The sequence below is a fragment of the Cervus elaphus genome, chromosome 18 (assembly GCF_910594005.1).
Source record: "Cervus elaphus chromosome 18, mCerEla1.1, whole genome shotgun sequence".
NCBI lineage: Eukaryota > Metazoa > Chordata > Mammalia > Artiodactyla > Cervidae > Cervus > Cervus elaphus.
This window is the reverse complement of record NC_057832.1, coordinates 22,046,673-22,060,607: the sequence shown is the minus strand read 5'-3', so window position 1 is coordinate 22,060,607 and position 13,935 is coordinate 22,046,673. Positions and strand designations below refer to the sequence as shown.

The window sequence follows — 13,935 nt, the reverse complement described above, 5'->3', positions numbered from 1 at the left end:
AAGGCTATAGACTCAGGTTTATAGGTAATGCTGAGGCCTGGCAGAGACAGAACCAGAACTTAAGTCTCTGACTACTGAGTTCAATGCACTTTTCACAACACAGAAGACCTGATATGATTGTGTGCACAAGAAACAATTAAGAAATCAGAAAATGTCCAAGCCATATACGAAAAGAGAAGTGACCGTTACTGTCTCATTATGAAGGTAAAACATGCTAAGTGTAGAGAACTATGAAAGCAGAGAAATGTAATAACAAAATTAGTCTATTTCCTGTTAGATATTCCAGTTTCCAGGCTAGCATGCCCCATTTATATTGCTATTTTACTGAAACTTTTTCCTCATCTGTAGGTGGCTCCCCTCCTCACTCTTCACAGAAGCAATCCCAAATCATACTAAATACTTTTCTTACACAGGTCCCTCCTGCCCTCCTCCTCATTTTTGGCATAAAGCCTAATCCTCAAACTTCACAGAGAAAAACAGAACTCATCTGGTCTGTGTGCTCTTGCCTTCCTTGCCCCATCTCACAACTCTATCCACATACTCACAGTCTGTCATCTTCTGATAGATGAAGAGTAAACCAAACGTATCCCTATTCTACTTAATGGCTAATGTGTTACCCCGAGTCTGTATCTCTTCCCTTTTTACATCTGGAGCTATGTCTGTAAGTTATCTTCTCAAATTCTGGAATTATCCCTTTCATCCTCTTCTCTTCGTCCTTCTCTCAATATACAAAATGTCAAATCATCTTTATCCTCAAAAAATGTTCCTTCAATTCTGTCTCATTCTCAAATGCTTCCCATTTACTTTTGACCAACAGATTACTCGGAAGGGCGTTCAGCTGTCACTGTGCTAATTTCTTTCTCATCTATGCCTCAATTTATCATGTTTTAATTTTGAGTTAATAATCCATTAAAACGTCCCTCAGAGCCCATTAATGAATTCTGAATTGCCAAGTCCTGTAGTTTCAGTCTATCCTTTATGGTTCCTAAAGTGATACTACTATCCACTTTTAAAACCCTTTCCTTCCCTGTGTGTTATATTACAGTTATTTTTCTGCTTTTGTTGCCTTACCTCTTTTATTGCCTTCTCTCAGAATCTTTTCTGTTTCATTCCTACATTCTCTTCTTTAATATACACTTGCTGTCTATTCAATTATTTCCATTCAAGTAGCTTCAAATATCACCTCACTTCATACCAAGACTCCCCAAACTGGTCTAAGTAACTCAGACCTAATGCTTACCATTCATCTATAGAAATAAATCTAAGTTGCTGGTTTTCTTAATTACCCATATCTGCCAGTCATCTAGAAGCTCTTTGAGGAGAGGAACTCTGTTATGTTAATCAAAGTATCAGCAATGTTTAGCCTGAGGCCTAAAATATGACATGATTTATAAATATCTGTTGGATAACAGTGGAGTTAAATTCAACTTTGCTTTTATGCCTATGAGTATCTGTAAGGTTATTTCAGTTCCTATCTTTCTAAGACAATGTTCTTCTTATCTCCTCTGTAAAGCTTTCTTAGATCTTCACCTATACTCTAAACAACTCTCATCCTAAGTGCCTCTGTCCATGGTGCTTTCATAGTTCTCTGGGGCCAAGTCTATTGTTACCCTTCATATTATCATGTCATCATTCATAAGAAAGTCTAGTCTACCTTCTAGATTGCACACTCCTTGAGGGCTGAGACTGGGGCTAATTTCCAGCCATGTTCCTAATACCGAGAACAAAGCTAGTTATAGTATAGATATAATAAAAATATGTATCCTCAGGATTCAGCAGCTTACTATGAAAACAGTAAAAAATACATGAATATATGCAAACATACTCCTTGAATAATTAAAACCAGTCAACTAATCAATCTCAGGTAATTACAAGACCATTTATCCAAATAAGCAGAATATTTCCTCTCCCCCAAGAATCAAAAGGAGTTTTACAGTAGAAACTAAAGCTCCAAAATCAACTATTAGTAAATTATAAGAACAGAAGATCCGAATACGCAATATATCTTCAGCTTAGTAATAACAAAGGTTTTTGTGATCTTGCCTGAATTCTAAATTATATTACACTGATGTTGTTTAACTGTGAATTCTACAACTTTAATGGATACACTATCAGGTTCAGCATAAATATAAATCACATATTTAAATCATCTGAAATATACACATAACATTATTCTTATTTCTGGACATTTGAAAACATATTAATAAAAGCAAAACAAAATTATGTGAGATCCAAATTTTCCAGAAAGTTGAATTCTAAAAGTTGTCTATATGTTTGTTTTTAGAAAACTTAAACATTTTCTCAAAGAAACAAAGTTAAAAATGTTGACTAGGTTCTCACTGGATCCTATAAAATTCTATTTAATGTGTTACAGTTGCCATATTAAAACACTTATTGTGAAAAGAAGCAAAGAAAAATACCATTACAACACAAGTAATTACGCAAAACAAGGCCAACAAAGTTGAATATTGTTTTATCCATCGCAACTGCAAATACCTCTGGGAAAGGATACAGGTTTAATTAAAGGACTGACAAGGAGATGTATGGAGACACTGTGGGAATTCTAAAGTGGACTTATGAGAAGTTAGGGGTTTTCTGAGGTTAACAGCACTCTTGTCTTATATCTAATTTATCTCCAAACATTATGAGCCAAAACACACTAGGCTTGACTTTTAGGTCACAAATGTAATAATAAAAGGGAATAGGGATATTAAAAAAAAATTTTTTTTTCAGAAGTATCAGGACATAAGTTTGAAGAACAAGGTGGAAAAATGCTCAAGAAAATGTGCATTGTGATAAAAAGACTATCTGAGTTTGAATTAACTGAGCTATGGCAACCTACTCCAGTATTTCTTCCTTGGAAAATTCCACGGATAGCGGAGCCAAGGTCGCAAAGAGTAGGCCATGACTGAGCATGCAGACACACAGAGCAGTAACCGAAAGCTTTAAATCAGCAAAGTGTGGTACAAGCCTAATCACCACAGGGTTAGAATGGTAGTGTCCAGACACACTGGATCAAAACTTTGTTTTCTCTGTAACTCTGATTGTAAAGTGACAATCAATCTAGCATGGTCGAAATCAAGAAGGTTGGTATAAAGTAGAGGAGAGTAGGACAGGTGAGTGTAGGAGAATCAGCTTTCAAAATTTGACTGCTCAAAACCAGCAAGGCCATATTTTCAAATACAGACCTCAGTCCACACTTTGATACACTGTTTCATAGAACCATTAACCTCTGGATGCCACAGAAAATCCTAAGAGAAATGTAAGAAAAGGAGTCAAAGAAAATACTATGTCCATCATTCAAAACAAACTTTAACACATCTCTTACAGAGTAGTTAAAAGTAAACCACTACCTTATCTACAGACACTACCTTATCTTCATCTCTCATCCCAATTTGGCAAGTCTCACAATAGTTCTCTGTATGTCCACTTTTGCTATTCTCTAAAATACTTCCGCACATTTTCAACAGAGTAATGTTTTAAAATTTAAAATCTGATCTTGCCACATCCCTGCTTAAGTATTTAAGAATTTTCAATCAATTGCCCTGAGGATAAGTTTCAAAGCCCCTAAAATTCCAAGAAGTTGCAGGTCTGGCCTCTGCCTAGATAGTCTGCCTTTCTTCTGCCACTTTCCCGCTTGTTCTAAGTATACTTTTGGTTCTCCTTCAGCTCTTGGAACGCTCTACATGTTCCTTTCTCTCTGGGGCTTTGTTGCTGCTCCTTCCACCTATAATGCTCATAAGCTCTCCCCCTCAGTCTACCTAGCTCCTTGAGGTCTCAGGTAAAGCATCACTTCCTCAAGGAGGAAAACTACTTTCAATTCCCTGTTCTATACATTTATAATGTCCTACTTTTTCCTTTTTGCCATCCTTAGCTTCCCTGCTGGCTCAGAGAGTAAAGAATCTGTCTGCAATGCAGGAGACCTGGGTTCGATTCCGGGGTAGGGAAGATCTCCTGGAGAAGGGAATGGCAACCCACTCTAGCATTCTTTCTTAGAGAACTCCATGGACAGAGGAGCCTGGTGAGCTACACAGTCCACGGGGTGGCAAAAAGTTAGACACAACTGAGTGACTAACAATTTAACATTTAATCCCATGTTGGGATTAAGATGCTCACAGAAAACTAAAATGACTTGCAAGCTCCATTAGATAGATCTAGGACACTGCTGTCTTGATCCCCATCTGTATTCTCAGAACCTAGAAGGCACTGGGAATTCAGAAAATTCATATAATGTTCTCTGATGAAGAGTAATCCTGAATACACACTGGTTTCAAATTAACATACAAGATTATTTTTTCCTGGATAAAAATCTAAGAGACCAAATTTTCTATTACACAAAATAGTGCGTGCATTACATGATCTTACTCTGTCTTCTCTTAATCCACGACATGTACATGTAAATTAACCAACGAATAGTCTCAACATCACAACACTGAGCTTACTATTGTATGAACTTACCACTTTAACTGATGCAGTCTTGTCTTCAAAAGGAATGTTTTCATGCTACCATAATGGGGGAGAGATGACAGAAAAATATTAATGTATAGATTAATTTTATGTAAATAATTCCTCCTCCAGCTGCTTTTGTTGATTCATTTATACACCACATCCCAATTGTCTACATTCAACCCCAAGGGGAAACCACCTGCACAGACTACCCCAAAATAAGTGATACTATTTAAAAAAAACTTTGTGATCTTCAATATCTTAGAGGTAGGTTAAAGATAAAACTCCCAGTATGAATAAGCAGGTATGCGAACATGCCTACATAAATTACCTTTTTGTCAAGCTTCCCACGATTCCAATTTAGTCCTAGTATTATTATCTGTGGCAGAGACCAGTTGCTGCCCTGTATTTCCCAAATCCCTTCCAGTTAGATAGGACCACATGACTAGTTCTGGCCAGTGTACTATGACTAGATGTAATGTGGGTCACTTCCAGGCTGAAGTTCCCAGGGCAGTTCTGCTCCTCTGGTTTAACCTGATACAGAGACTGAGGAGGCTGAATGTCCCAAATGGAGCAACTAGAAAACAGTAAAAATTCCAACAGCAGAGATCCCTGAATGACTGCAGGGAGCAAAGCCCTTTCTCCCCGGTGGCTAGGACAGGCAGTGCTAAGCATTCAGACTGTGATCTGGGTTTACTGCTGTAGCAACAGCTAGTCCATCCTCACCACTACACTTGCCTACACATTAATGGACACTAGGACTCTAGATTATTAAAGATTTCACTTTGAAGATGGCAAATAGTCAGGTTGTAGAAAAAAAATTAAAATCAAAGACTATAACTTCTTGTAACTAAGTGTTTCATAAAAAGAAAAGAAATCATTTCATGATTAAATATTCAGGATGGAACAGGGGTAGTTAATAAGAAGCTAACTGTCTTCCTAAAATCAAGGTTGAAATGTTTTCATTAATTTAACTAGACAGTATTTATTTTTATTAAGAAATAAAATTTGTTTTTATCAACAGGCTAAATTTTAAAATTCTTGTTAGTCCTGTTTAAGCATCTTTTCCCAAAAGGGCTTTAAAAAAAAAAAAAATCAAGTTGACTTACGGTGCTGTTAGTTTCAGGTGTATAGCAAAGTGAATCAGTTATACATATACATTTATCCCTCTTTAGTTATATATTGTATATATAGCAGTATGTATATGTCAATCCCAATATTCCAATTTATTCCTCCTCCCTCTCATTCCCTGGTAACCATAAGTTCGTTTTCTACATCTGTGACTCTACTGTTTTTTAATAAGTTCACTTGTATTCTTTTTTCCCAAAAGGACTCTTGAGACCATTAATTCAATAGTCCTTGTGGTGGTTTAGTCGCTAAGTCATGTCTGACTACTGTGACCCTAGGGACAGCAGCCCACCAGGCTCTTCTGGCCATGGGATTTTTCCAGGCAAGAATACTGCGGTGGGTCGCCATTTCCTTTTCCAGTACTTCAAGGTATGTTATATGAAGAGAGTTTCCTTGGTCAAATAAGTCTGGGAAATAGGTCAGAGAAAACAACACAGGTGTTCTCCTCTTCCTACCCCATCCTAGCCTTTAAGCAATTCTCCCTCCGAGATAGAGTGCGTCATGAAACATTTCTCCTTTTCGCATGGCACAGTTAATCCAGTCAATTCAATCTCTTCACTAATAGAACATCTGCTATATACAAAATAACGCATCACACATACGTGAGTCACAAGTCGCAGTGAACACAAACACGCACTCGCGAGCCCAAGGCACAACCGGTATCACCAGCACACAAAAGGGGCTATGCTGGCTTCTCCCTCTCTGAGTTCCTTGCTTCACCCAAAGAGAACAACCATCTTACATGTTATTCTGCTTTCTATTTTATGATACAGCTTTGTCACACATATATGCATCTTTATTAAATGATTCAATGTTGTTGGCTTTCACTCCATTTTAATTTTGAAAAATTTCAGACTTACAGCAAAATTGATATCCTTTACCAATTGTTAGCATTTTCTACACTAATTTCATGTGTCTCCATGCACCACATATACATAGTTTTTCTTCTTTGTTGAACCATGTAAAAGTAAACTGCAGACATAATAACATTTCACCCTTAAATATTTAAACACATATCTTTGAAGAATATGGACATTCTCTTGCATAACTGCAATACCACAGTCCCAAAGAATTTGCCATTGATAAAATATTATCAAATCTAATATTACAGTGCATGTTCAACTTTCCCTAATAAAGTCTTTGCTATAGTTCTTATATTTTAACCTAGAATTCAATAAAAACCAGGTTATCATGTATGTGACTGAAGACAAGACAGTAGAGAAAACAGACCTTGAGCCCACCTCCTCTCACGAGAACACCAAAATCATAACTAACTGCTAAACAACCATGGATAAAAAGACTGGAACCTTTCAAAAAAGATATTCTACATCCAAAGACAAAAAGAAGCCCAACAAAATGGTAAGAGAGTCACACTTGTGATATAATAAATTCCATATCCTGACCCACAAACTGGAGAATAATTATATCACAGAAGTTCTCACACAGGAGAGAGAGTTCCGAGCCTTAAGCCAGGCTCCCCAGGGTAGGGGTCTGGTATTGAGAGGAGGTGCCTCCAGAGCCTTTGGCTTCCACAGCAAAGGGGCTTGATTATAGGAGTTTCACAGGACTGTGGGATAGACTCCGCACGTGGAGGGCGCACACAAGGTCCTGCGAGAACAGGACCCAGAGCAAAGGCAAGACTTCAAAGGAGACTGGGCTGGACCTACCTGCTGGTCTTGGAGGGTGTCCTGTCCCCTTGGAGGCAGGGGGCAGCTGTGGCTCTCTCTAGTGTCATAAAAGCTGGCAGTGGTAATACTCGGGAGTGCTCCTCTACTTGAACTCTTTGTTAGAGGCAAACATCTTACGTGGGTAATTAGCAGCAAGACCACACCCTGCCCAATAGCCTGTAGGCTCCAAAGTTGGCACACCTCAGGCCAAACAATCCACAGGGCAGGAACACAGCCCCACTCATTAGCAGTTCAGTTCAGTTCAGTCGCTCAGTCATGTTCGACTCTTTGCAACCCCATGGACTGCAACATGCCAGGCTTCCCTGTCCATCATCAACTCCCAGAGCTTACTCAAACCCATGTCCATTGAGTCGGTGATGCCATCCAACCATCTCATCCTCTGTCATCCCCTTCTCCTCCTGCCTTCAATCTTTCCCAGCATCAGGTTCAATGAGTCAGTTCTTCACATCAGGTGGCCAAAGTACTGGCCACTCATTAGCAGACAGGCTGCCTAAAGATTTTCTGAGCCTGTGGTCACCTATAGACATGGCCCTTGACACAGCCCTGCCCACCAGAGAACCAAGACCCGGCTCCATTCACCAGTGGGCAAGCAACAGCCTCTCCTACCAGGAAGGCTTCACAAGCCTCTGGAACAGGCTCACCCACCAGGGGGCAGACACTGGCCTCTCACCAGAAAGCCTGGACAAGGCTCTAGACCAGATTCACCCACCAGAGGGCAGACACCAGAAGCAAGAAAACTACCACACAGCACCTTATGGAACTGAGTCTACAAAGTCAGGTCAGAACCGACCTTGGGACCAGCTGGTCACCGGACCTTGGTAATAAGAGGGAAATGGACTGCTTGGACACAGAGGCATCCCCTATTGGAGGAAACTTCTCCAAAGTTGGGAAACATAATTAAACTTCCACATACATAAAAATATAAACAGAAATTTAGACAAAATGTGGTGGCAGAGGAATATGTTCCAGAGGAAGCAAAAAGAAAGACACCCAAAATGACAGCTAATGGCATGAAGATAGGCAATCTATCCACGGAAAGAGTTAAGAGTAATGGATACACAGAGCAGGAAGGTACAAGAAGTTTATAGAGAGTCAGAAAATACCAAGAACAACCAAAGAGATGAAGAATACAACAACTGAAATGAAATTACATGAGAAAGACTCAACAGCAAAATAAATGAGGCAGATGAATGGAAAAGTAAGCTGGAAACCAGAGTGCTGGAAACTACTGCTATGGAAGAGAATAAAGAAAACAGAACCAAAAGGGAAAAGGACAATTTAAGAGACTTCTGGGACTCTGTCAAATACACCACCAACATAACAGGGGTCCCAGAAGGAGGAGAGAAAGGGCCTAAAATGTCTTTGAAGAGACAATAGCTGAAAACTTCCCTAACATGGGAAATCAAACAGTCAACAAAGTCCAGGAAGCACAAAGTCCCATATAGGATTAACCCAAGGAGGAACAGGCCCAGAAACACAGTAGTAAAACTAATGAAAATCAAAGACCAAAGCGAAAACATGAAAAGCAATGAAGGAAAAGCAACAAAATAACCAACAAGGAAATCCCTATAAGACTATCAGCTGATTTTTCAGCAGAAATTGTACTGGCCAGAATTGAGTGGCATGATATATTTAAAGTGATGAAAGGGAAGAAACTCAATGAAAAAATACCCTACCTAGCAAAGGCCTTGTTCAGATTTGTTTGAGAAATCAAAACTTTACAGACAAGCAAAAACTAAAAGAATTCAGCACCACCAAATCAAATGCCAAACTAACTGCTCTACATAAAAAAGAGAAGGCAACAATTAGAAACACTAAAATTACAAAATGGGAAACCTCATTGGATAAATCAAACATATAGTAAAGGAAACTACCCTCACACAAATATAATATATAAACCAGTAACTGTGAGTGGTGAAAAGTACAAAATCAGGATATTTGAAATGCATTTGAAATTAAGAGATCAGCAACTTAAACAATCGTGTATATATATGTGTCCGTGTGTGTGTGTGTGTAGAGAGAGACTGCTATATCAAAACCTCATGGTAACCATAAGCCAAAAAACTATAAAAGATATACATACAAAAAAGAAAAAAATCCAAGCACAACACTAAATACAGTCATCAAATCAGAAGATAAAAAAAGGAAGAAGAAGAAAATGACCCTACAAAACCAAATCCAAAACAGCAGCTTCAGTTGCATGCAACAAATTCTGGTATAGTCTTTTTTCATTTTTATTCTTTTACAAATATTTTCTAATTTTCCTTGTTATGGCTTCTTAGATACACCCATCATTTAAAAAGGGTCATTTAATTTCCAAATACATACTTTTAAAAAGTATCTTTGATATTAATTTCTTATTTTGATATTAATTTCTCATTTAAATCCTTTCTTCTCTGCAATCACCCTCTGTGTTTTTTTGTCTTCTGACTTTATTGAGGCTTTCAATGGCTAAGCCAAAGATCTCTCTTGGTAAAGGTCACAATGCACTTGAAAATATGTGGGTTATTTTCAAATATCTTTTTTGATATTGATTTCTAACGTAATTCCACAGTGATAAGAGAACAGTCTCTGTATGATCTCAATGTCTTTAGACCATGAAATTTTTGTCATCACAGTCCTTACTATTAATATTTGTATTCTTCTTTCTGACTTACTTCACTTAATATGACAAATTCTTGTTGCATCCACGTTGCTGCAAATGGCATTATTCTGTTCCTTTCTCTAGCTAAGTACTATGCCATTGTATACATGTACCACATCTTTACGTATTCATTTGTCGATGGACATTTAGGCTGTTTCCATGTTTTGGTTAGTGAACAGTGCTGCTATGACAGGTGCATGTATCTTTTTGAATTACAGTTTTGTCTGATAGAACATGCCCTCACACCCTGCATAAAAATAAACTCAAAATGGCTTTAAGACTTAAATATCATGATACCATAAAACTCCATGATACCATAAAATTACTAGAAGAGAACATAGACAAAACATTCTCTGACACAAATCTTATCAATATTTCCTTAGCTCTGTCTCCCAAGGAAATAGAAATAAAAACAAATAAATGGGACCTAATCAAACTTGGGGCTTTCCAGGTAGCTCAGCTGGTAAAGAATCTGCCTGCAATGCAGGAGACCCTAGTTCGATTCCTGGGTTGGGAAGTTCCCCTGGAGAAAGGTTAGGTTACCCACTCCAGTATTCTTGGGCTTTGCTGGTGACTCAGATGGTAAAGAATCCACCTGCAATGCAGGAGCCCTGGGTTGGGAAGCATCCCTGGAGAAGGGCATGGCAACCCATTTCAGTATTCTTGCCTACAGAATCCCAATGGACAGAGAAGCCTGATGAGATACAGTCCATGGGGTTGCAAAGAGTTGGACAGGACTGAGCAACTAAGCACGACTGAGCAGAATCAAACTTAAAAGCTTTTGCACTAAAGGAAACCACGAACAAGATGGGAAGACAATGCTACAAAACGGGGGAAAGTATCTGCGAATGATGCCACAGACAAGGGCTTCATCTCCAAAATACAGACACAACTCATACAACTCAGCAGCAACAACAACAAAACACCAAATAACCCAACCAAAAAACGGGCAGAAGACCTTAATAGACATCTCTCCAAAGAAGACAAACAGATGGCCAGTAGGCACATGAAAAGATGCTCAGTGTCATTAATTATTGAAGAAGTGAAATGAAGTCGCTCAGTCGTGTCCAACTCTTTGTGACCCCATGGACTGTAACCTACCAGGCTCCTCCATCCATGGAATTTTCCAGGCAAGGGTACTGGAGTGGGTTGCCATTTCGTTCTCCAGGGAATCTTCCCGACTGAGGGATTGAACCCGGCTCTCCCACATTGTAGGCAGATGCTTTACCGTCTGAGCCGAAATGCAAATCAAACCTACAATGAGGTCCCAGCCTATACCAGTCAGAATGGCCATCATTAAAAAGTCTACAAACAACAAATGCTGGAGAGGATGTGGAGAAAAGGGAACCCTCCTACATTGTCTGTGGGAATGTAAGTTAGTACAGCCACTAAGGAGAACAGTATGGAGGCTCCTCAGAAAACTAAATTGTCTTTTAATAAAATTTTGTGAGCTTCTGCATACAGATGTATGCTTATTTACTAGGTTTATTCCTATGTACTGTGTTTTATTATTATTATTATTGCACAGAGTATATTTTAAATAGCATTTTTGAATTCTCTATTCCTGGCAAGTAGATATGCAATTAATTTTTAACAGCTTTATTGAGTCAGTACAATCAATTTTCATATATTTATCTTATAGTTAGCTAATTATTGTTAAATTTGTTAAATATAACAAATGTTATATTGTTAAAATTTTTATTATATCTAGTAAATTTTCTATAGGTTCTTTGGGATTTTCTATGTAGATAACTGTATTATAAAATATCAAGTTATTTCTTTCCAATCCTTACATCTTCAAAGTACCCACCTTTCTTTGGCTGAGAGAGAAAGAGTTATTCGCTCAGTCATATCTGACTCTTAGCTATCCCATGGACTGTAGACCACCAGATTCCTCTATCCATGGGATTCTCCAGGCAAGAATGCTGGAGTGGGTTGCCATATCCTCTTCCAGGGGATCTTCCCAACCCAGGGATTGGGTCTCCCTAAGGATCTCTAATACAATACTGAATAGATATACTGAATAGCAATAATGAACATCCTGAGTTTAATAGAAATATGTCTACCATCTTACCACTGGAACATTTATTGTAGGCTTTTGGAATTTTTATCAGAATAAGAATATAAAGTAGCCTACTTAAAAGACAGAGATGATACCAATTCCCTGTTACTGTTAGGATTTGGTTAATGGACCAATATGTGATCAAAAAAAGGATTTCATGTGTGCTTTGAAAGATATTCTTGATATCTTAGTGTATTCTTTAAGTATTGAGTTATAAGTTTATAAAATCAGCATACTAACAACAGCCATATTTACTTATTTGCTTGCACTATCATTAATTACATGAGCAATGAGTAATTCTCCCACTATAGTAGAGAGTCAGCCTGAAATCAGTCTGAAAAATCTGTGTTTAGCTGACAAGTTTAGACTACTTATATTTATTTTGATAACAAATGTTTCCATCTTAATTTATTTCTAGCTCCCTCACACATATGCATATTTTATATAAAAATAAAATTAAACACTGATTTTTCAACATGTAATATAAATGTTTATATGTATATGTTTATATGTATATGTTTAATGTTTATATGTATATAAACATTTATACAAAAATAAAATTAAACACTGATTTTTCAACGTGTAATATGTTTATATATATACATATATATGTATCCACATGTGTGCATCAGAGTACACACATACGTGTGTGCTTATGTATGTTTATGTATTATATTTGATATTAGATGAGTTTGGTTTCATTTAATTTTTTCCTTCTTCTAGTTTGGAATTATCCACCCTAATTCTATCCTTTCAGTCCTTGCCCTTGGAATAAAGGGCATCTTTAATTTAAGTTCTAGGTTAAGATGATAACTTAAAGTGTAAAGAGGACATTAGAATACTTTAATTGTGGTCCTCTCTCTCTGACTTATATGCTATGTCAGTTCTTTAGTACTGTTTTTGTAAAGTGTAAAAAGATATTATTGGACATAGTTTGTTTAGATTCATACACGTTTCCTATTTTCTTTAACCATTAATTCGTATCATTTTTTTTCTGAATTATTTCCCTCCTTCTTGAAGTTTATTCTTTGGGAAACTCTTTAGTATAAGTTTATATGGCAGTAAGCCCTCATAGTTGTTTATTTAAAAATGTCCTATAATTCAAGAATAGAGGAATTCATATGTTAGGGATACAATTCTAGGTTAAAACTCACTTTCTATCAGAACTTCAAAGCTATCAGTCTACTGTCCTCTGGCTACCAATATTACTGTTGAGAAATATGCTGGCTCAGAGCTTTGTCTGCTTCATACAAGGCATTATAGCTACAGGCCTCTATCTTCAGGGCAACCCAAGTCTCTACTGCACACTGGATGTTATTGTTCCCATTACTGGATTTGCCTCACAGTTCGTTCCTTTTTTGAGGGGGATGTGTCCCCAATTTCAAAGTCTAGAAATACATCAACAAGTATTTTTTAATCTAGGATCTAGTTGATTTGAGGTGGAAGGGGCCCCCAGAGTATCTAGCTTGCCCTCTGGCTGGAAGTAACACAAACAGCTTTCTTCATTGCAAGACTTCTCAAGTTTTTAATATCCCAGCCTAAACTAAAACTATCTAAGAGGAGGATATGATATCCGCCTCTGCCCAAACTTATTTGACCAGAGCTTCTTACAGAACTAGTCTTCCACAAAACATAATTAGAAAAAAATAAATCTTGCTCTAAAGCTTCTTTTTAAAAAAAATTTCCCTCAATACAGAAATTTTTTAAAAAATCTTCAATACTCCTATTCCACTTAAAGAATCCCATTACCAAGGCTAAAAAAATTAATCAACTTTCACAACATGCCAGGCTATGTTGTGAAATATGTATAAGAAACATATTTTTAAAATAATGATAATACACAATCTCTGTCCTCAAGGTGTTCAGAGAGAAGAGAATAAGTAAAATACAATTGAGCAATTGCTCCACCAGTAGTTTGAACTAGTTTCATAATAACTGTCTCTTTAAAACTATAACAGACTTTCTTT

At 37.4% G+C, this 13,935-nt stretch overlaps 1 protein-coding gene across 3 annotated transcripts in view; it reads right to left on the bottom strand.

The window, feature by feature from the left end:
• CASD1 (CAS1 domain containing 1) overlaps nucleotides 1-13,935 on the bottom strand; it is a 53,556-nt gene that overhangs the window by 29,396 nt on the left and 10,225 nt on the right. For 2 of the 3 annotated variants that reach the window (XM_043872382.1, XM_043872384.1), the window contains exons 4-5: nucleotides 4,459-4,503; nucleotides 3,189-3,251 (exon numbers count right to left, since the gene is read on the bottom strand). The exons of the other annotated variant lie outside the window; for it this stretch is intronic. In XM_043872382.1, the coding sequence (XP_043728317.1) occupies nucleotides 3,189-3,251; nucleotides 4,459-4,503 (108 nt within the window). The remainder of the gene's footprint in view (nucleotides 1-3,188; nucleotides 3,252-4,458; nucleotides 4,504-13,935) is intronic. 3 annotated transcript variants of the gene reach the window in all.